The 22,186-nt window shown below is 39.8% G+C and overlaps 1 protein-coding gene across 2 annotated transcripts; it reads left to right on the forward strand.

The window, feature by feature from the left end:
- Positions 1–1,086: 1,086 nt before the first annotated feature.
- PRDX6 (peroxiredoxin 6) lies at positions 1,087–21,920 on the forward strand. 2 transcript variants are annotated; one of them, XM_074308372.1, is made up of 6 exons: positions 1,087–1,274; positions 1,654–1,841; positions 15,642–15,798; positions 17,744–17,890; positions 18,584–18,730; positions 20,844–21,920. In XM_074308372.1, exons 2-6 carry the CDS (start codon positions 1,747–1,749, stop codon positions 20,970–20,972), a joined length of 675 nt encoding a protein of 224 aa, XP_074164473.1. In that variant the 5' UTR covers positions 1,087–1,274; positions 1,654–1,746; the 3' UTR covers positions 20,973–21,920. The 2 variants fall into 2 exon arrangements, with proteins under 2 accessions (XP_074164473.1, XP_074164472.1); XM_074308371.1 differs by lacking the exon at positions 1,087–1,274 and having other exon boundaries at positions 1,612–1,841.
- The last annotated feature ends 266 nt before the right edge of the window (positions 21,921–22,186 follow it).

Here is a 22,186-nt window from a genome sequence, read left to right on the forward strand (position 1 = left end):
CCTAAAGGGTTATGGCAAAAATCGGACCGGAAGTGACCTTCGACCTAAACCTAGTAACGCACACTTCTGGCACTGGGCTGAGGTTCATAATGTGTGGTACGGAAATGGTGAGGGGTCACCATTTAATAAAAAAGCTGGAGAGAGCTCTAGAGAAAAGCAAAGTTTATTGTACATTCACTCCAGAAGGGCGTCCCTAATGCAAAACACCCCCTCCCACCACTGACCCTCATCCTCATTGGCTGAGAGTCTTACATTCTAAACTCGAGATTGCCCATGAAATTGAACTTGACCAATAAGTACATAGTTGCCCATATTTGGCTGAAATAGGGAGATGATATCATGGGAGGGGAACGCAATTATGCCCTTGACTCGATGTTTAGAGTCCTTCAGGCCTACTCCAACTCTGAAGTAGATGAAGCCTTACTCGATTTTCACAACTGTCTTGAAAGATCTCACCTCATCTCATTCAATAGATTTTGTTTTTACTGTAGTCCGGCCCTCCCACAGTCTGAGGGACAGTGAACTGGCCCCCTATTTTAAAAGTTTGGGGGCCGCTGTCGGACTCTTTGAGAAAACTTCATCTGGTCTCATTCAGTTTGAAATAAATTTAACTTTATTTCTTCAATATTTTTGAAAGAGATCACATTTTAAACTTTTTATCCGCGGATATATTAATGAAAAATGAGCAAAGAAGTAACCAGTAGGAACGGAGTGATAGAAACCTAATATTTTTGCTGAGGCAAAAGACACCCCAACAATGTCAGGATCCCCGCGTCGGTGTCACGGGTATGGGAAAAATGATAAACTCAAGTTTGTCCCCGAGTTAAAGGGCAAAGATTTATTTTGCTGCTAACAGAGGGATAGGGTACAAAAATAATTTGGCAGAGAACCTGGAGCAAGAAGATAATTTTATTGATCAGGTCTCTAAGTCACCGATATGCTAATTTTATGGCTTAGAGGTGGAGTTGACTCCATCATGGGATTCTGTGACTTAGATTGCCTCAGAAATTTTGTCGTGGACCCAGACTGTTATTGACAGCCGGCAGTATGGATGGGATTCCCAAGCTTGGCAGGGATCCTTGGCTCGGGATGCATCACGGGAGCAAGCCACGGGACCGGGTGACTAGAACTAGAACTAAGAGACGCAGTGCTTCCAGGATGGATTTAAGATCTCAAGCACCCGGAAACTGCCTCTAGGAGGACAACCGCCACAAATCTAAAGAATTATTCAGCAAAAACTAAGAATAACAAAAAAGGAGTCTCAGTAGAACCGGGTAATTCACCAAATTGCCAGTTTCCGGCAGAACAAGTCTAAAGGGAGGATGAGGTGGGGGTGGGGCAGAGGCTTCAAAGCCAATTCCACAGCGGGGAGCAGGAGGGACATCCCGGTCCGCCCCGCCCCTCCTTCCTGAGTGGCTCCGGCCAACACCCTAGGCTCCGCCCACCCCCGCCCGCTTTCCCCGGGCACGGCTCCCTGGCTCCGGCCCTTCTACATCACTCTTTTCTGCCTTCGGCCCCGCCCCCACGTCACGCCCCGCCCCCTTACCCGCCGCTTTTGCCGCGTGGTATCTGCTCGTAAAGGCCCTGCCCCTTCTTACGTCACGCCCCGCCCCGCTCCAGGCCCCGCCCTCGTTAGTTCCCCTTTTTCTGCAGCCCGGAGAGCGGCTGCCCGGCACGAACGAGCGCCCACGTTGGCAGCGGCTCCTCCTTCTTCTCCGCTCCGGCCTCCTCTAGCTCCTCACCGCCATGCCCGGAGGTCTGCTGCTCGGGGACGAGGTCCCCAACTTCGAGGCGGACACCACGGTGGGCCGCATCCGTTTCCATGACTTTCTCGGAAACTCGTGAGTAAAGCCTGTGCCCGGCCCGGCGGAGGCCACCGCAGGTCCTCCCGCTCTGACCTCATGGTACCGCGGGGACTGGGAGCTACCCACGGGGACGGGGGGGGGGGTAATGCCTGTTGCTCCTGCCCAGCGCCGCTGCCCCCCGCCCCCTTGTCTCCCGCCTATCAGTCTCCTTAACCTCCTGCCCCCCTAACCGCAGACCCCCCTTACCTCCTGCCCCAGCCCCCCAACTGTCCCCCTTCACTCCTGCCTCAACTTACCTCCCCCTTTCCTCGTCCCGTTACCCATCTCCGGCCCTGAGTAAACCCCCCAGTTTACTACTTCCCCCCCTCCTGCTCCTTGGAGTCTGTTCCCATCCCCCACTTAACCCAGGGGTCCCACCTCTCCCACCAAGTGCTCTCCCATTATTCCTCTTCTCCGTCCCTAGAATCCCGTACCCCGTCCCTCCCCCACCCCCACCCCAGCTTCTGTGCATTCCCAGGTGCCTGATGTTGGGGGGAATGGGGAGGTACCTGTCTCCGGCCTGCTTCCCCCGGACGCCTGAGGCCTTTTTGGCGGGGGGAGGGCATTGTATTTTAAATCCTTAGATTTGTGGTGGCGGAGGGGGATGTGCTCCTGACGTGAATAGCTTTGCTGCCAGCCTCCCGTCTGTGATCAGTTCTGGGGTCATGTTACTGACCCTCGTGCTTAGTTTTCCTTCTTGAGTCTTTTCTCATCCAAATCAGCAAGGTTAGTAAAAGGTGAAATTGCAGCCCGCTAGTTTTTTCTTGCAGAATCTGGGCACCATGTGAGTTTAAGAATCATTAACTGAGCAGAAGTGGCGGAGGCCCTCTTTATCTAGGCCTCCTCCATATCTGTCCCCTTGCACTGATTATTAAAAAATGCCTTTGTCCGGGATGTGGTTTGTTAGCAACTTTGAGTCGGTTAAAGAAGACTCTGTGTTTAGAGTGTATCCTTTACCCTTAACTGAACACAAGATGCTGTTCTTGCCTGGGTCACTTTCTGAGACTTCCATTTTCTCCCTCCAGGGGAAGTGAGTTGGGTGGCCCTTAAAGCTTCTTGTCCAGAGCACCTCCCTTTCTCAACTTACACTTTCACGGAGGTGGCCAGTTGGTGCCGTGGATACAGTTCTGTACTTGGAATCTAGAAGATCTGAATTTCCCTGTGGTTTGCTCCCTCCATCTTGCATTCTGATTTAAGTAAGACCTGGTTCTCAGGCCGCCCTTTCCTGCACCAGGTGTACCTCTCACTCATCCCAACTAAAAGTTGGCTACTGCTTGCTCCATATTGCAGTTTCCCGGTTCTTCCTCTCCTACCATCCTCAATACTTCCTCCTTTTTTTGAGGTTCACTTAATCCTTATCTATCATCAAATCAAGAATGCAGTAGTTCTTTATTGTCCAAGGACCTCCAGGATGCTTTCTTTCCTCAGTGAACAGTCTTACTCCTCAACTTCTGCCATCTTAGGTGGGGAACTTCAACATATATATTATTTAGTTAGATAGCCTAACCTGCCAAGTCCTCTATTTCAAAACTTATTAAACTCTGTAGGTCACAGCCCCACATGGAGTCACAGAATTAAGGCTTATTATCAGTAAGTTTTGATTTGCATACCTATTTTATAGAACTATATGCCTAGGGTCTTGTAAAAATGTTTCAGGTGAAAAGAAGTTGCAAGTGGATATATGTTCTACTGACTCACTTCTCCACTCCAGCACTAGTCGCACCTTGATCATGCCTTCAACCTCAAATATTCCGTAGCTAAGAACATGATCGCTGAAATTGCATTATCTGTTATTCTACCTCTTCCTCTGCATTGCAACTTCAAACCTTCATCTTAACTATTACTTCTAAACCTTCTGTTCAGTTCTTTTTCAAACCATCTGCACCCTAGTTATTTAATTTTCTTCCCTTCTTCATCTTTGATCCCTTGAGTCAATTCAACTCTGTACTCTTCTCTTAGTCTTTTATCCCTCCTGTGCAGTGGTCCTCACACTTTTTAAATAGGGGGCCAGTTCACTGTCCCTCAGACCGGGGAGGGCCGACTATAGTGAAAACAGAAGCTCACACTCTGTCTCTGCCCCTCAGCCCATTTGCTATAACCCGGCGGGCCGTAGTTTGAGGACCCCTGCTTATGTCTAATGATCTTGTCTTATCAGGCCTCAGCCTTGATATACCCACTTTTGCAGGAGCAAAGCTCATTTGAAAAAAAATTTGTAACTAGGCATTTTGCATACATAATCAACTGGGCTCTTACTATAGCAAGATAAAATATATATCTTTTTTATATCTTTTACACCTTCCTCATCCACTATCTAAGCCAAGAACCTTCTCCAAGCTTTTACATCCTTTCTCGGACTTCCCACAGCTCATCCTCCCTAGAACTTTTCACAGAGCTTGGTCTTCTCCCCAAATTCTGTCACACTTTCTTTATTAGTGGTATCTCATCTGAAGAGCCTTTTGCTTTCTTCCACATGGACAAGATGGCATCCCATCTTTCCCAGTAAATTACCCTCTGCTCTTCACCTAACTAACCTCCAATCTTGACTTATGTCTTGGCTGTTTCCCCACTACTACAACTATCCCCATATCTCTCCCACCCTTAGGAAATCCTCACTTCATTCAATCATCCCCATTAATATCTCTCTTTTTTATGGCTTAACTCTTTGAGAATCCATATATAATTAGATGCATTTTCTTAAATTTTGCATTCTGGGTTCCAATCTCATTCAATAAAAATACTCTACAGATTTACTGATTTTTTTTTTTTAATTACCAGATCTAATGTCCTTTTAATCTTCTTGACCTCTACAGCTTTTGACCTCAGTTACCCTCTTCTCCTTGGTATCCTTTTTTTCTCTAGGTTTTTGTAACTTGTTCCTTCTATCTATCTGACTGTTCTCAGCCTCCTTTCCAGGAGCCCAGGGTAGCCTCTAAGGGTCCCTGTTCTATATTATTTAATTTGATGATTCCAGCTTACATGATTTCAGTCTCTTTTATATAATTTATATTTATTAGTTGTCCAGCCCTAATCTTTTTGCTAACCTCCATGTCCAACTCATACATATTTTAAATTCAACATATCCAAGATTGAGCTCATTGTTTTCCCCCCAGAACCCTCCTCTCTTCCTAACTTTGCCATCAATTGTCCAGGATACCACCAACCTCCCCATCATCGTGGACAATTGTGTAAGCCTGCTGGTTTTTGTCTTTGCCCATTCAAATCCTTCCTCTGCTCAGCCTTCAAATTGATGTTCCTAAAATACAAATTACCATATTTACACACATGCCCCAGGATATTGATTCAGGATCAGATATAAAACCCTCTGCTTGTCTTTTAGATTCCTCCATAACCTGGGCTCTTCCATCTTTGCAGTCCTACACCTTACCCCACTCCCACTCCTCCAACCCGCTTACTCTGCAATCCAGTGACTACCTGCTATTCCTTGAACAATATCCTTATCTCCTGACTCCAGGAGTTTTTGCTGAGTGCCCCTGTCCCTTGGTGGACCTCTGACCTCTGACCTCATCTTTACCTTGGCTCCCTTCAAGTCTCAGCTAAAGCCTGGCATTGTACAAAAAACAAATTTCTACTCCTTAATCTTGATGTCTTCCTTCTGCTATACTCCCCATTTTATCCTGTAAATATCTTGTTTCTTTGTGGTTGTTGGCAGGTTTTCTCCCCATTCAACTGTGAGTTTAAGAGCTGGCATTGTTTTTTGTGTTTTTTTAATCCCCAACACACAGCACAATGATAGGCACATAGTGGGCACTTAATAGATGCTATTTGACTGATTCCAAATCCTGCCCCAGACACTTAACTGTCTGATCCTGGGCAGGATACTTTTGGTCCCATTTTCTTCATTGCAAATAATACCACCTACTTCATTCACAAGGTTGTGAAGATCAGAGTGAGTTAAGATGTAAAGTGCTATGGATGAGGGAAATTCTCTTTGAAGAGGCAGTATGGCAGGGTGGGATGCAGCACCCAGCAGACCCCTTTCCTCTGAGGAGGATCCTTTATCAGTTTATGTGATTAAGCAAGCCATTTCTTTTTTTTACTCTTCATTTTTTAAAAAAAATTTTGAGTTCCTAAGTTCCAGCTTTTCTTTTCCTCAACTGAGAAGTCAGGCAGTATGATGTATGTTATCTATGTGAAGTCATGCAAAAATATATTTATTTTGTAGGTCAGTCACTTCTGAGGATCTTTTTTGCTCATCTGTAAAATGAGATGTTTGAATCAAATTACTTATAGTATCTATCCCAGCTCTTAAGTCTAAGATGTTTGAGAAAGATTTCCTTCCACCACTTCATGAGTGTTGCAGAGCCTACCTGCCAGTCAGGAAGTTGCTTGAACCTTAGTGTGGCCTGGGGATCTAAACCATTCCAAACCAAAGGGACCGTCGTCCCACTTTGTAGAAGTGCCCCTTGTTCTAACATCCTCTTCCGTTTCTCTTCTGCCAACCCCATAGATTAGCTCTTCTACACTTGTTGCCTGGTCTGTGGAAATAGCCTTGTAATTTGTCTCCTGGCTTCCAGTCCTAAACCTCTCTAGCTGCAAAATCTTTTTTGTAGGGCCTAAATTCTCTGCTTTGTCAACTCTGCTGCTAAAAGGCTTCAGTATTTGAAAATTCAGGAAAGGCTTTCCATGGGAGATGGCACCTGAGCTTTAAAGGATGATTAAGGTTTCCACAGACCCCAATAAGGAAGGAGTACAGTCCAGGCATGGAGAGTTAGTGATTTCTTTTCAGATTCCACAAATTGATCTCTTCCTTGTTTGTTCCACCCATCCCTCCTCTGTGTGCCTTACATTTAATGTTTTAATTGAATTTTAATTAGTCTGGCACACTCCTGAATCATTTTAGTCCAGTCTCTACAGATGATGCTATATTGACCTTAATGATTAACTTCAGTCGATATTCATTTTATAGTGAAGCATAAATGTGGGCTGCCATGGGGATACTTATCAAGGTAATTAATACATATCATGGAAACAATGTGACGTGGTCCAAAAACTATTGGACATGGAATTGGAAAGCCTGGATTCCAATTGTGACAGCTATTAATTCCTTTTATGAATTTTAGAGAAGTCTTTTCTCCTTTCTGGGCATCAGCACAAAAGGAGGGAGTTATAAAATAAGATGATCCCAATTAAAGTCCTTGCTAGCTATAATACTATGAAATCACCTACATGTGTCCATGGGTTTGAGGGCACAGGGGAGTCTGTGGATGTAGGCAAAATAGCAAGATAATTTGGAAAACTCCCAAGACAGCCTGAGAACATTTATCCTTGCTCTTCTGTCCTCCCTTTATTTGCCATAGACCAGAGCTACTGATTGGGTTGAGTTCAAGGAAGACTACAATAAAAGGGGAGAAGGGAGTGAATTTTGGCCCCACAAATGTCTTGTCTAAACTTTGCTAGACTTGTCTGGCTAATAAGTCCTTTAATGAAGACAGGAAAACTGGTCACCTTATCCTCTGCTCACTATACAACACTCTAGAATGAATAAAAAGAAAAAAACGTGTGAAGTACTTGTTATGTGGGAAGCACTATAGGAGGCCACTGACCAGTCTTTTCTCCCCATGATAACCAGAGGACTCCTTTCGAGAATTCTTGGTACCTAGGTATAGGATCAAGCACTGAAGGTCCTGGATTTAAAGTCAGGAAAAACTAACTTTGAATCATACCTTAACAACTTTGACTTAGTCTTGTTCAGTCTCACTTTTCCTATATGAAAATAGAGGTAATAGCCACTTTATAGGATTGTTGTAAAAATCAAATGAAATAATATGTAAGTGCTGGGTGGTTCAGTGAATAGAATGTTGGGCTTGGACTCTGGAAGACTTCCTGAGTTCAAAATCTGGCAGTGTCACCATGGGGCCAATCATTTAATCCTCTTTTTGTCTCTGTTTTCTCATTTGGAAAGTGAGCTGGAAAAGGAAATATTTTAAAAAATAAAAAACAAAAACTCCAGTATCTCTGCCAAGAAAACTCCCGTGGGGTTACAAAGAGATGGATCTGATTGAAATGACTCAGCAACAAAAGATGTGATAATACATATGAATTGATGTAAAGAATTTTGCAAACTTAAAGCACACAATTTGTATGTATGTATATTATTGCCTTCCGGAAGCCAGTAGTGTTAGAACTGGGGACTGGCATGAACTAGTGTGAGTTTTAAATGTAGACAGAGTCTTGCTGTCCACAGGAGAAAATAAGTGTTTAGGCTTGAAATAATTGAATTCCCCTACTATAAGCTCTCATGCTTCAGCCTTTCACTCCTCACTACAGTCTGTGTAATCTTTAATCTTCCTTTAAAAGTCAGGTGCCACCTCCCATGGAAAAGCTTTCCTGAATTTTCCTACAAGTTCCTGTTTTCTCCCTCTTCAAATTCTATGTATTGACTTCTTTTACTTACTTGTTTTATTCACCCCCTCCCTATGTGCCTTGCATTTAATACTTTAATTGGATTTTAATTAGCCGGCACACACTCTGATTCCTATATTCCTGAATTCTTTCAGTCCAGTCTCTACAGATAAGATGTTCTTGATCTTAATGATTAACTTTGGTCAACATTCATTTTATAGTGAGCATATGTATGGGCTGCCAGGGGATATTTATCAGGATAATATATATCATGGAGACAATGTGATGTCCACAAATCAGTGGACCCTATGGCCCACTGCCTGGACTGATATTTCAAGACAGCTGATTGGCAATTTTTGTTAATTGGGTTAATATGTTACCTAACCAAGTGTTAGTATATGGAGCCTTGATAATTGCCAGAGAGAAACTAATGGTAGAAATTTCAGGCTTTATAGCTAATGAACTGGATACCTCGTGTGGGTATGTCTCAGTTCACATGTAGTTAGTCATGCTAATCTGCTGCTGAACACATGGTGTACAATCTTTGGCACTAAGGGGAGGAGTTTCTTAAAACTTACTGTGAATTGGAGTTTTGTGCTCAATCCCTTGGGTAAAATGCAAAGTAGATTTGACTTAAATAAATCACTAGTTAATATGTTGAATGAAAACCCAAGAGAGAGTTTGGGTGTAATGAGTAATTTATTAGTCTCGCTAATGATCAATATATTGTTGGTTAGAGATTTTTCTGGATAACTAAAGACTTAAAACATGGGAGAGCCTGAATCTTTTAAGTATTCTTTGTAAAAGAGGATCCCCTGATAGGAAAAATCAGCCTTGATTAGTATACAATTAAAATGAGAAGGTGAGCTAAAAATCTTTAGTTCCTGATTATTCTTAAGACTCAGCTACCTTCAGCAATAAGGAAATTTAAAAATCTGGATTTTATTTAATAGGAAAAATAATTTCCCTTACTAAGAAGATACCAATATTCTCCAGGGTGTATTCTTGTTCTGTTGTTTGTCCCCATAACATTGGGGAGGTGATGCCATGACATGCAAGAGAATTGGATTTAAGTGAGGGAGAGCTGTGCAAGGTCACCTGCCTCACTTTCCCCTCCAGAGCCATTCGGGCTCAGTGGCCAGAGAGATCAGGATAACTGGAGATGGCCCTGTGGTGTAATTTTAATATTTCACTGACTTGGAAATAAATAGTATTAAAACAAGAGTTCTTTTTTTGTGGATTTTTATTTTCAGATAAATTTTGCAGGTGTACTTAAAAACAATTTTATCTAGAGTAAGTTGTAGTAAGCAAGTTAAGAATGATTTCCAAATGAAAAGTTCTATAGGTATTTGGAAATTATTTGGAAAACGCTCTCCTTCCAAATTAACTTTTTTGTTTCTAGTGTTGATTAAAATCTATTTCATGCATATTTTTGTTGTTTTAAAATTTACATTTTTTTTAATAAAATGCAAACATCTATGCAGAGTTAAGTTTCTACAACATAGCTAATGTTGCTCCTGTTGAATGCTTATGCGATATCATATAAATTCCGGTACCAGAGTTTTTTAAAAAGAGTTTAAATGACTACTTTAGCTAGAAAATGTAGGAAACTTAAAATAATTACCAGTTATAAAATAAACTCATGTTCCTGCTTCCTTGATTCCCAAATAATTTTCAAGTAGCGTGAATAAACATTCTTGTGATATTCAGATAATAATATTCCCTCCTGTTCCATCATTTACTACATGGACAGAAGCCATTGCTATTCAAAAGAAAAATCTTTGGGAGCTCCATAACATTGGGCCTTATGACTGCGTGAGGAGACTGTTTATCCCCTAAAAATAGTTATAGGAGCAGTGTGTATTATTCCAAATATACTGCTTCACATGATGCTGCATTTCCTTTATTTGAAAGGGCTTTTCCTCTCTTCTTACTATAGAATGCTGGGACACTGGCTGGCCTGAATACTTACATGGCTTCCCCTCCTCATCTCTGCCAGCTTCCTTTTGGTGTTTCCCAGCTTCCTTCTGGCTTCAGCCAAAATCCCATCTTCTACAAGCAGCCTTTCTTTCTCCCAATGTTATCTCTAATAATAATGAAAACTGAATAAGCTATACTGTATAAATAATTCTATAACAAGTGGAAACACTGTAACTGTTGGCATGTGTTTTCCCGTTTGGACTGAGAATTCCTGGAGAACTGGGCTGCCTTTTATCTTTCTTTGTATGCTCAGTGTCTGATGCAGGAACACACCTAGGCTCTCAGTAAATTCCTATTGACTGACTGAAACTGCTATTCCCTTCTCTAATCCTTGGGGTTGATAGTACAGAGGCTACCATGGAATGTTTTCAGGGGACCACTGTGGAAAGTGATTTGAGCTTGTTTATTTTCTTCCCTTCCTTGTTATATCCAGTGATTTTAAAGTTATCTTTATGCAGATGGTTTGTGTTTGCTTAAAACTTTTTTTTTTGTAAAATGACAGTCGAATTGTGTGTAATTCTCTTTGTAGAATTTTTTTTTAACTTTATCCTATCAACCAAAGCATTTCTGTGGGAAATGTATTTCAACATATCTCAACTTATTTTCTGTAATGCTAATTATTAGTTATGGTGGTAGAGACAGTAGCTTTTCTATTGCTGGTCTGGAATGGAAAGATTTTTTTCCCCTTGTCCTTCCTTAAAAAAAAAAAAAAAGTTCAATTACTTATTTGAAAAGAAGGAAGAAATCCTGGGTTAATGGAGAAAATAGCCTCATTGTAAACTAGGTTAGAATGTCTTGGAAGAGGGTGGGAAAGAGCCAGTGACTGGGTGAAATTGTGAAACAGTTTACACCCAATTCCTTAATGTGATTCAGCAAAATATTCTCTATCCTATCACCAGTTTTAAGAGCAGCTATTCTTCCTTCAATTCAAGGCAGATTTAACTGAATTTAACTGAGTTTAGCAGGAGGTCTTAGCTTGAGTCCAGCTGCTGTTTTTCATAGTTCCTCATTCCATCTGCTGCCAAGGCTTTCTTAATTCTTTGTGGTATCTATCACTTCCATTCCTTTCTCTGAACTCAGGGCTGACAACCTACCTAGTTCACATCTTTCTTACTTAATTTCTGTTTACAGAGTAGTTTCCTTGGCTCTAGTTTTTCCCTCTCTACCATCATCAATAGATCTTCTAAGAGATAGTCCTAGCTGTATGACCCTGGGCAAGTCACTTAACCTTAATTGCCTCAGCAAAAAAAAAAAAAGAGAGAGTCCTAAAAGCTAAGTGACTACCTACAGTTCTTTTCTTTTTTTAATATTTTATTTTTCTAAATATATGAAAAGATAGTTCCATATTCTTCCCTCTCTGCCCTCCTCCCCAAGACTGCAAGCAATTTAATATAGGTTAAACCTGTGTAATTCTTCCAAACATATTTCCATATTTGTCATCTTGCACAAGAAAAATCAGATACAAATCTTTTCTTAAAAATGTTTTTACAAAGAGCTAAAAAGGAAATAAATTTTATTAAAGTAATTGTAAAAGTGTTTTTAAACAAATTCACAAACCCCTGCTGTATAATAAAATACCAACTCCATTGTTGAACATTTTAAGCTTTTGGCAGCTCTCACATCTGACAGATCTACAAAGGTTGTTTACAGACCTCTGTTCTGCTCCTGGCATTTCTCCTGGAGTTGATGAGGAGTAAACACCATATCAACTGTTCCTCAGCTCCTTCTGAAGCCACATTGACTCTCAGGTAGATGACCTTTTTCCAGCTTATAGGGTCAGCCTATTAAGAAGGACTCTGGCAAGAATGTTGACAGCAATGACTAAAGAAACTCCCTGTGATTGTCACAGGACAATCTATTCCCTTTCCCTTTATAAAGATGGACAGTGGAGGCATCCTTAAACTACTAGTCCTAAATCTTCTTGCCATATAATGTGGAAAATTTCAGTCATCTTTTTGTATGAGCAATGGACTCCCTTATAAATCTCAGCTGGAATAGAATCAGCATCCAGATTTGAACTTAAGGTAAATGGTCAATATCTTCAGCATTGATTGATGATAATCTTTTGAGAACACTATGAAAGTGTTCAGCCCATCTCTCTAGGACCATGTTCTAATTACTAATCAGTGTGACACCATCAACACTGAGTAGTTGAGATGAACACTCTGAGGTCATTTCTAGAACTAAACTGCCCAGCATTCCAATTCTGCTGCAGAGAGCACAACTCTGTTGGGCTGGGCATATTGTTCAAATGCCAAAAAGACCATTTTTGGGGGGACTTGAATACTGTCAGTTGTGAAGGTTATATGTTAAAATTTGGTTAGAGATGTTCATCAGCATAATATGTCTTATTTCATGATACCATGCTTGTCCAGGTTCTGGACAATGGATAGTGCTCTCGTGCTTTCTTAGTCACCAGTGGAGTGATTAACATGGAGTCAAGGCCAGCTATCATACTAATGGTAAATTTCTCAGCCAAAACTAAAATGGAGGGTTTTTTGTTTGCAGATGATTTGCATTCAGTGCAGCCTTTGAAACTGAGTTGATTCTGTGTCACATGTATTAATTTTGGCCTAACAATTAACATCAAGAAAACTCTGTAAGTCTTCCCATCAGCCAACAGCTCACCATACATATATGGTGAAGTTCTGAATGCTGTGGATAAGTTCATTTACCTTGTCAGTATACTTTCCAGGACATTGGTAAGGAGATTGACACATGCACTGTTGGGGAGGTTTCAAAGGAAAATGTAGAAGACAAAAAGGTATTAGACTGACCAAACTAAAGGTCTATAGAACTGTTATGTTGACTTCATTGTAGAATGCCTGTGAAATCTGGACAGAGTACCTCTACCATTTGTACCTTCAACTTTATATATAGTTTTCATTTAAATATCATTTCATCCATTGGTACATGAATGTTTTAAGGGCTGGAATTATTTTTGTTTTGTTTTTTTATACCAGCTTGGCTAGTGTTAAGTGCTTTTGAGAGGATTGTTGATTGACTCTGTGTATAGAAAATAAATGGAGTGCTTGAGGGAGGCTGTAAAAGAGGGTCTTTTACCCATCTGAGCGAATGAGGAAAGGCTTCTTGTATAGTAAGAGGTGGCCCAGAAACTGAAATTGGAAGAAAACAAAACTCTTAAAAGAGGTAGAAGTGAATTGGGATTGTGGACCAGGCATGTGGGATAATTTATTCAAAAGTCCAGAGATGGGAGAATGTGGAATGAGGGCATTAAGAAGTTCATTTTATTTTATCTGGATTGTAGAATGTATAAACAAGAGTGATATTAATGTTAGAAAAGGTGGATTGGGGGCAAGTTGGGAGAGGCTCTAAAAGCTATATTTGAGCTTATATTTGAACAAACACTAGAAAGAATAGGGGAATGACAGGGTCCCTTTGGCTACTGTGTGGACAAGTGTAACCAAGAGAATTTATTAAACTTATTACAGTAAGTAGTAAGATGGCCTAAATGAGGAGGGTGGCCATGTGATGAATAGAAGGGGTATTGAATGTGAAAATATTGTGGAGGTAGAAATTACAAGGTTGGCAGCTGGCTGGTTATGTGGAGTGAAGGAGAGGAAAGTAAGGAACCTGTAAAAGGAGAGGAAGGATAATCATACCTACAGAATTGGAGATGTTTGGAAGCAAAATGGGTTGGGTTCAGTTTTAAATATAGTTTAATTTGCCTTTGAGACATATACATCAGTAGATGTGTAACTGGTACTCAGGAGAGGCACTAGATCTGTGATTCTTCTACATAAGTAGATGATCATTCAAACTATAGGAGCTGGTAAAATCATTGAGTAAGAATGTAGAGGAACAAAGGCTCTGGGCAGAACCTGGGGATAAACTGTTGTGGATGACTGGAATGATGAACCAGCAAAGTGGGAATAAAGGAAAGATATGTAGAGTTGGGATATAAGCCTTAGACATCTACTAGTTGGGGCCTCCTTCCTGTTTTATCTTTCAAGATTATGTACCTTTTTTTTTTTTTTTTTTTTTTTTTCATATGTGCAATAGAACATTGTCACTAAGTAGGGCATTAAGAATTGGGTCTTAAAAGTTTGCTTTTTAATTGGGTTTGTTTACTGCATTCCGCTGGAGGGAGAATAGCTAGACAAATATTGATGTTCTCCTTAACCTGAACTGCATTACTCAGGCAAAGTTAACTTAGCTATTGAAACCCTAAGCATTAATGAAAACAGAAAGATTTTTTTTTTCTCTTGTGTAGTCCCTATCTGGTGAGAAAATAAAACAAGAAAATGCAAACTGAAACTACTGGTTTTCATGTCTCATGTCAAGAGGTAATATTGCTGCTCTTGGTTTTTTAAATAAGATAAAGTGTGAGATTTATATATGAGGCATTAAAAATTTGACATTTTAGATGGACCATAATGCTAAAGTATTAGCATTGCTTTGTATATGAACAAATTTATACAAAATATCTGATCTGTGACCAGCCATGTAGGAATTTGAGTTAAGGCACATTGGGGCCACCTCACTTGTATCTGAATATCACCTTCTGTGACAGTTTATGGTCTCAAAAGGTAAAAAGCCATGAAAAAGAAGGATTGGAGCTGTATGCTCATATTTGGCAATGACACTCATTGCTAACTTAGCGTCTTCCTCAGAAAGCAGCTAGCTAAGAGATTACTCCCAAAGGAGAAACTTCCTTAAGCAAAGATCCTTGTACACATAATTCAGTCTTATTAATATAATTGTTATAAAGGACCCATTAAGGTTACCTAATCCTAGGATCTAGAAATAAACAGGACACTTTTAGAAATCATCTAATGATTCAGCACTTTAAATTCTTACTTCATCCTGTGAAGACAGTAAATAGTTCAGATATCATTGTTGTTTCTTAGTTGTGTCCATTCTGTGACCCCTTGTGGGGTTTCCTTGGCAAAGATACTACATGGTTTGCCATTTCTTTCTCCAGCTTATTTTACAGATGGCAAACTGAGGCAAACAGGGTGAAGAGATTTGCTTAGGGTCACACAGCTAGAACATGTCTGAGGCTGGATAAGTTTTCCTGCCCTCAGGCCAAATGTTATCCACTGTGCTACTTATTCACTGCTCAGTTGAAGTATTATTATCCTCATTTTTTTTGATGAGAAAATAGAGATTTAGAAAGTTTTAAGTGATTTGTATGTCAGAAGCAGGATTTGGACTCAGGGCTCCAGATTACGAGGTCATTCTTCCTATTGCGTAACTGCTGCCTCCTGGATTTCCCCTCTTGGTCAAGATAAATAGAAAAACTTAAGCTTAGTATAATGGAAGAAAAGCTCTATGGCAAAAGAATTAAACTAGAAGTTTCTTGATGAACATCCCAAATATCATTAACCTCATACTTTGGATTAGGAAGTAAACATGCAAACCTTTGAAACCTGGACTTTTTCATCCCATCTTGGATTCAGTTTCCTCAGATACTGTGTTTGTTTATTTCAGATGGGGCATTCTCTTCTCTCACCCTCAAGATTTTACTCCAGTGTGCACAACAGAGCTGGGCCGTGCTGCAAAGCTGGCCCCAGAATTTGCCAAGAGGAATGTTAAGATGATCGCTCTTTCTATTGACACTGTCCAAGACCATCTAGCCTGGAGTAAGGTACAGTACCATGAGTTTGGGCTTAAATATCACTTTGATTGTATGTGCCTTGTGGTTTTCTGATTTCAGAACTGATAAACCCATAAGGAAACCTCAAAGATTCTGATCTTTTGTACTATCTTTACAAGGTTACAAGTGATCACCAGAGATAAAGGAAATAGGACTTAAGAGAACTATTTAAATACCTAGTTAGAAAATTTTTAAAGGCAAATTGAACATTGATATGACATTTAAAATTTGGTACTTATTTATTACAGTAGGTTGAAAGAGGAATTTGCTTAGAAATACTATGGTCTCAAGTAAATTCAATAAAGGTAAACTAAGTTAAATACTCTGAACAAAATCAGTTTATTAATATTGACTTATATAACTTGTTAATTGTCTAGTTCAATAAGGCCAGTGACCCCATTGAGACATGGGGGACTCTCTTTATTGACACACGAGACAGGGTTCTTGGTAATTCTAGAACATTACAGTTGGCTCTACTAAGAAATAAGCTGGCATTTAGTTGAGGCTAATCATATCCCTCTCTGACAGGTAAGGAATTGATTGTTTTCATGGGGAACCATCTGTCTCTAAGAGCCTCTGAAGTGTGTTGACAGTGCAGTGGGATGGGGAAGAAGAGTGATGGGCACACATTTAGGAAAGTCAGTTTGACAGCTGAGTGAAGAGCCAAGACTTTTAACAATAACCTTGTTGTTATGGTCCCTAAGGTAAGGTGTGCTTTCTTTGCAACCACTGGCCAAAGTGGTACGGTTCTCAACTGAAATGACACAATAAGTAGCCCATCCATGGTTACAGTTTCTGAAGCCAATGTATGATCCACTTCTGACTTCAAGCACAGAAATGTTTTTCTCTATGTCTTAGTACCTTGTGCAAAGTAAATAGGATTAGTGTATAAGTAAGGTATAAAATACTATGAGAATTCAGGGGAAGGGAAGGATCCAGGCAGTGGTTTAAGGACTCCAGAGTTTCAAAGTCGAGATGAGGAAGGGGCCAGAAAACATTTCCATTCTAGAGAATAGGTCAGATAGCACTAAACGCTGAGTAGTAGGGCTGTGAATTGGGCTTACAAATGGGCTTCTGGAAAGCCATTTGTAAGCACCCATTATGTCCTAGGCACTGAGTATTACAAGACAAAAGGAAGTCTCGTGAATCCTCATAGTTCCAGCATAATTTAAAAGAAGATAGGAAGGCACTAAAATCTTAGGGAATTAGTTATACTTTAAAAAAAATTAAAAAAAAATCAGGAATTAACATCTCCCTGCCCTTTGACCCACCACTAGGCATATTCCCCAAGGTCAAAGATAAGGGAGAGCCATAGAAAACAAGATATCCTTAGCACATTTTGTGGGGGCAGGCAACAGGCACTTAGTAAGTGCCTACTATGTGCCATCAAAGGACTGGAAATAAGTAGGTGATGAAACATTTTATTTTATAAAAGTAGTTTTACCATACCATACGATATCATAAGAAATGAAAAATATGAAGAATTAAAATCCACAAAAAGACTTCTATGAACTAGTACAACATAAAGTAGATAGAACCGAAAGAATCATACATGTGCTAATCAGAGAATTGTAGGTGAGGTCCTAGGTATGTGCTATCAGAAGTAGTTTGTGCATTCATCAGTTTTGCCGAACTCATTTAACTTAACTCCTTCTTACAAAAGGCTTACTGGTAGTTAGGAGTAAATGGTCTTCCTGGGCGAAATTTGGAAATGAAAGTTACGGGCAAAGTAGCGACAAACCAGAAAGAAAGATTAAGTTAGAAGTTGGACCTGCTTAACTGGTGACTGGGGTTAGAGTTGTTCCTGTACCTATCCCTTAGGCGTCTAGCTTCTTAATTCAAGTAAAAAAGTCACTTTACCTTGTTAAAAAGGGTTTAATTCTTTAGATAATCTAGAGGACATGGCTGATTTATATTCCCGTTTTCCCTCCTTCAGGATATTAACGCATACAACGGAGATGAGCCCAAAGAGACGCTGCCTTTCCCCATCATTGACGATCACAAACGGGTCCTTGCCATCATGCTGGGCATGTTAGACCCAGATGAACGGGATTCGCAGGGCATGCCTGTGACAGCTCGTGTGGTGAGCTTCCTGTCCCACCCTCATGTTCACAAGGATTCCTCTATGGGGCTGTCTTCTTGTCTTCTTTCACTTTGATTTCAGGGTAATAGTATTTTTAGTCGCATCAAATAAAAGCTTCAGAGGTCAGTTATCCAGCCTCTCTTTCAACTTTTGTATTCCTATCAGTCTGTGTTTTTCTTGATGTTAATTATTTGGACAAAATTATCACAAGCAGCAGAGCATCAATTCACACTTTGTTGCATCTCAGCTTCAGAGGATGCATTGAGTGCACAATCATCTGCAGACAAAAACTCATGCTCCAACACTCCCTCCACTTTAGTTCTGGCTTGTAGCATTGTCAAGCTAAAGAAGGAAGGGAATGCCTAATCAACTAGGGAGAATCAGGAAGGATAGCCCATTACTCAAAATGAGATTACCTATGTTCAGGACAGGTCTGTGCAGTTATATACCAATTTATTTATTTATTTGTTTGTTTGTTTTGCTGAGGCAATGGAGGTTAAGTGACTTGCCCAGGATCACACAGCTAGGATGTGTTAAGTGTCTGACATTGGATTTGAACTCAAGTCTTCCTGACTTCAGGCTGGTGTTCTATATACTGTGCCACCTAACTGCCCCTACACACCTATATAACAATGTATAAATTATATATCCTAAATAAAAGAAACATACTTTGCACTTTTCTTTATTTTGCAGGTATATTTTTTTGGCCCCGATAAGAAGTTAAAACTGTCCATTCTCTACCCAGCAACTACTGGTAGGAACTTTGACGAGATTCTCCGGGTGACTGATTCCCTTCAATTGACAGAGTACAAGAAGGTTGCTACTCCTGTGGACTGGAAAGTAAGGCTTATGAACTCCCTCAGTACCTGCCAAATGGAATAAGACCTAGTGTAAATCAAAATGCCTGAAAGAGGAGAATCTAATGTGTGATACCCTGATACCCTGGACAAACCCTTGAAAAGTCTAGTGGGCTTGAAAACCAGTTGGTGGGGAGTTTCTGCCTGAGAGTTCCTTACTCAGAAAATGTGGGGGGGAAATAGATATCTATGGCCATTTTATCTATATATATATATATATATATGAATGTACATCCCTTAACCCTAATTTCCAGACTTTTTATATCCATAGTCAGTCTTTTCCAGATGTACATTTCCCATTGCTAATCACATCATATAACTGGAACTTGGGAATTTCAGAAATTTGATGAACATTATATTTCTTAAGATTTTTTTTTTAAAAGAAAGGTAATTGACTATGATTATGTCTTTTACATTAGGAAAAAGTATGTATTTATACAAATACATTGAACTATTGAGCTGAGAGGGACCTCAAACATCACGTAGTCAGTCCAGCTTACATCACTTTACTGTTTTTTGTTTTGGTTTTTTTTTTTGATCCAGATCCTTCTTTATTCTTTTTTTTTTTTTTTTTTTTTTTTTTCATTTTTCCAAATTATCCCCTCCCTCCCTTCATTCCCTCCCCCCATGGTAGGTAATCCCATATATTTTACATGTGTTACAATATAACCTAGATACAACATATGTGTGTAAATACCATTTTCTTGTTGCACATTAAGTATTAGCTTCCAAAAGTATAATTCGCTTCCCAGTGTTTCTTCTCTGGGTGTAGTTATTTCTGTCCATCATTGATCAACTGGAAGTGAGTTGGCTTTTCTTTATGTTGAAGATATTCACTTCCATCAGAATACATCTTCATACAGTATTGTTGTTGAAGTGTATAGTGATCTTCTGGTTCTGCTCATTTCACTCAGCAACAGTTGATTTAAGTCTCTCCAGGCCTCTCTGTATTCCTCCTGCTGGTCATTTCTTACAGAGCAATAATATTCCATAACCTTCATATACCACAATTTACCCAACCATTCTCCAATTCCAGTTTCGAGCCACTACAAAAAGAGCTGCCACAAACATTTTGGCACATACAGGTCCCTTTCCACTCTTTGGTATTTCTTTGGGATATAATCCCAGTAGTAGCGCTGCTGGGTCAAAGGGTATGCACAGTTTGATAACTTTTTGGGCATAATTCCAGATTGCTCTCCAGAATGGCTGGATTCTTTCACAACTCCACCAACAATGTATCAGTGTCCCAGTTTTCCCACATCCCCTCCAACATTCATCATTATTTGTTCCTGTCATCTTAGCCAATCTGACAGGTGTGTAGTGGTATCTCAGAGTTGTCTTAATTTGCATTTCTCTGATGAATAGTGATTTGGAACACTCCTTCATATGAGTGGAAATAGTTTCAATTTCATCATCTGAGAATTGTCTGTTCATATCCCTTGACCATTTATCAAATTGGAGAACTTTTTAGTTTGATGTAATCAAAATCTTCTATTTTGCATCACTTTACTGTTAAAGGAAATGGGACCTACACAACCAGGAGATTAGGCAATTAATTTGTCCAAGATCCTGGGGGGTCTAATCACCAGAGGCAGGACTGGTAACCGACATAGTCTTGATCTGTGTAGTGAGACCAAAAATTGGAAGATCTGGTTCTTAATTTTTCTATGTGTTCTTGGAAAAATTATTTTTACAATCTTAAACATGTTAAAATTTATTCTGACATGTGCTATAGAAGTTTAGATATAGGGGCACCATCCTTATAACAAAAGTTTTCCTTTGAAGAAAACCATAATTTACATCAACAAAGTAAATAAGGATGATGAGACAAAATAATTTTTCCTTTGACCTCTTTTAAAGCCCTTAGGGAATGTAGGAGAGGTATTAAAGCCTCAGTAGATCCTTGTACACTGCCTCTGTGCAGTGTACTGTGCTGTAGACTAGTGATACAAGAGCTTGTATTAATGCTTTGATTTTACAGAAGAAGCTTACATTTCACTGTATTCTTTCATTACAAAATTTAATAAATTGCTGACGAATTGGTATCAAATTTATTAAAGTATTAAATTAAAAGTATTAAAATTTATTTTTTCCAGCAGGGAGAAAGTGTCATGGTTATTCCAACTATTTCTGAAGAGGAGGCCAAGGACCTGTTTCCTCAGGGTGTCTTCACCAAAGAGCTTCCTTCAGGAAAGAAATACCTACGGTATACCCCTCAGCCATAGGTTACCTCCAGCAACAGGATGCTGGGGCTGGCTGGGGCTCCCTTGAAGATCTCCACCAGAAGGAATACCAGCCTGCCAATCATGTCTTTCTACAGCAATTGATTTAAACATCTTGGGGTGATGAGAATCAAGAGTCTTTGCACTGCTCTACTAATGGCTTGTTAAATGAAAATGGCACTAATCACCCGTGATTCCTCTCCTTGTGCCTTTACCAGCATTTCATTTGGATCATTGAACTCCCGTGGGGTTCTCCTGGCTATCTCTGGGACAGCACTGTTTGGGACTTAAATCCTTGTGAGATCTGATGCAATCTCTGTCATCAGCCAACCAGTATTGTTGGCATTTGAGAAAGGGCTACTTGGAAGCATCCCCAGAGTAGGACTTCTTTAACTGGCCTAATAGACAAATCATTTCTTTTTCTAATTATTCACTTAAGGAGACAATTTAGAACATCTAGTTTTGAGCTTCACAGAACTTCCTAATTTTATGACCAACAACTATAATAATAATTTAGGTGTTTCAAATTAGTGTTGTGGTTTTTTTCCCCTCAGATGTTGAATGTTCCAACTACAGTTAGGAAAAATGTGGAGATTTTTAATCTTTCCAGCAGATTACAGGGAATTAGAATACAACCTTAAAATATTTTGTTAGATTAGGCAAAAGAAAGAGCTTTCTAATTATGTTTACAGGATGTGGTTAAGTCTACAGATAAGCTGTACGATGCCTGCTGGTAATGTATAGAGTGGTGCCTTTTTAAACAAGTCATGTATCTGGACATGGAAAACTGATCTTGAATGTTCATAATAAGATGAAAGCATGTAAACTAGAGTGAAAGGAAGGGATAAAGATACTATTTCTTTTACTTCAAAATGTTTCTGCAGTGGAATAGTTTTCTGTTTAATGAATTTTGCCTTTAGGAGATCCACAAATAAAAGCTTTTTGAAACTAGGTCATGTAAGTCTCTTCATTTGAACATGTGTGTCACTTTTAGCATCTGATGTTAATCTTCAACTGGAGTAGTTCCATTTATTTGATACTGTATAAACTCAGTTTCTGGAGAGAAAAAAGCTTTGTTGCTAATATTCCAAGTGTTTAGATCAGCAATCAAAAATGATCATCTTCAGGGGAAGCTAGGTGGCGCAGTGGAGAGAGCACCAGCCCTGAAGTCAGGAGGACCCAAGTTCAAATGTGGTCTCAGACACTTAACACTTCTT

This window comes from Sminthopsis crassicaudata, chromosome 4, assembly GCF_048593235.1.
Source record: "Sminthopsis crassicaudata isolate SCR6 chromosome 4, ASM4859323v1, whole genome shotgun sequence".
In the NCBI taxonomy this organism is placed as follows: domain Eukaryota; kingdom Metazoa; phylum Chordata; class Mammalia; order Dasyuromorphia; family Dasyuridae; genus Sminthopsis; species Sminthopsis crassicaudata.

Excerpts from the sequence above, each read along its gene's own strand:
- PRDX6 (XM_074308372.1), top strand. The coding sequence starts at position 1,747 with ATGCCCGGAGGTCTGCTGCTCGGGGACGAGGTCCCCAACTTCGAGGCG. Across the intron at positions 1,842-15,641 it reads CATGACTTTCTCGGAAACTC|ATGGGGCATTCTCTTCTCTC; the intron begins GTGAGTAAAGCC and ends TGTTTATTTCAG. Across the intron at positions 15,799-17,743 it reads ACCATCTAGCCTGGAGTAAG|GATATTAACGCATACAACGG; the intron begins GTACAGTACCAT and ends TCCCTCCTTCAG.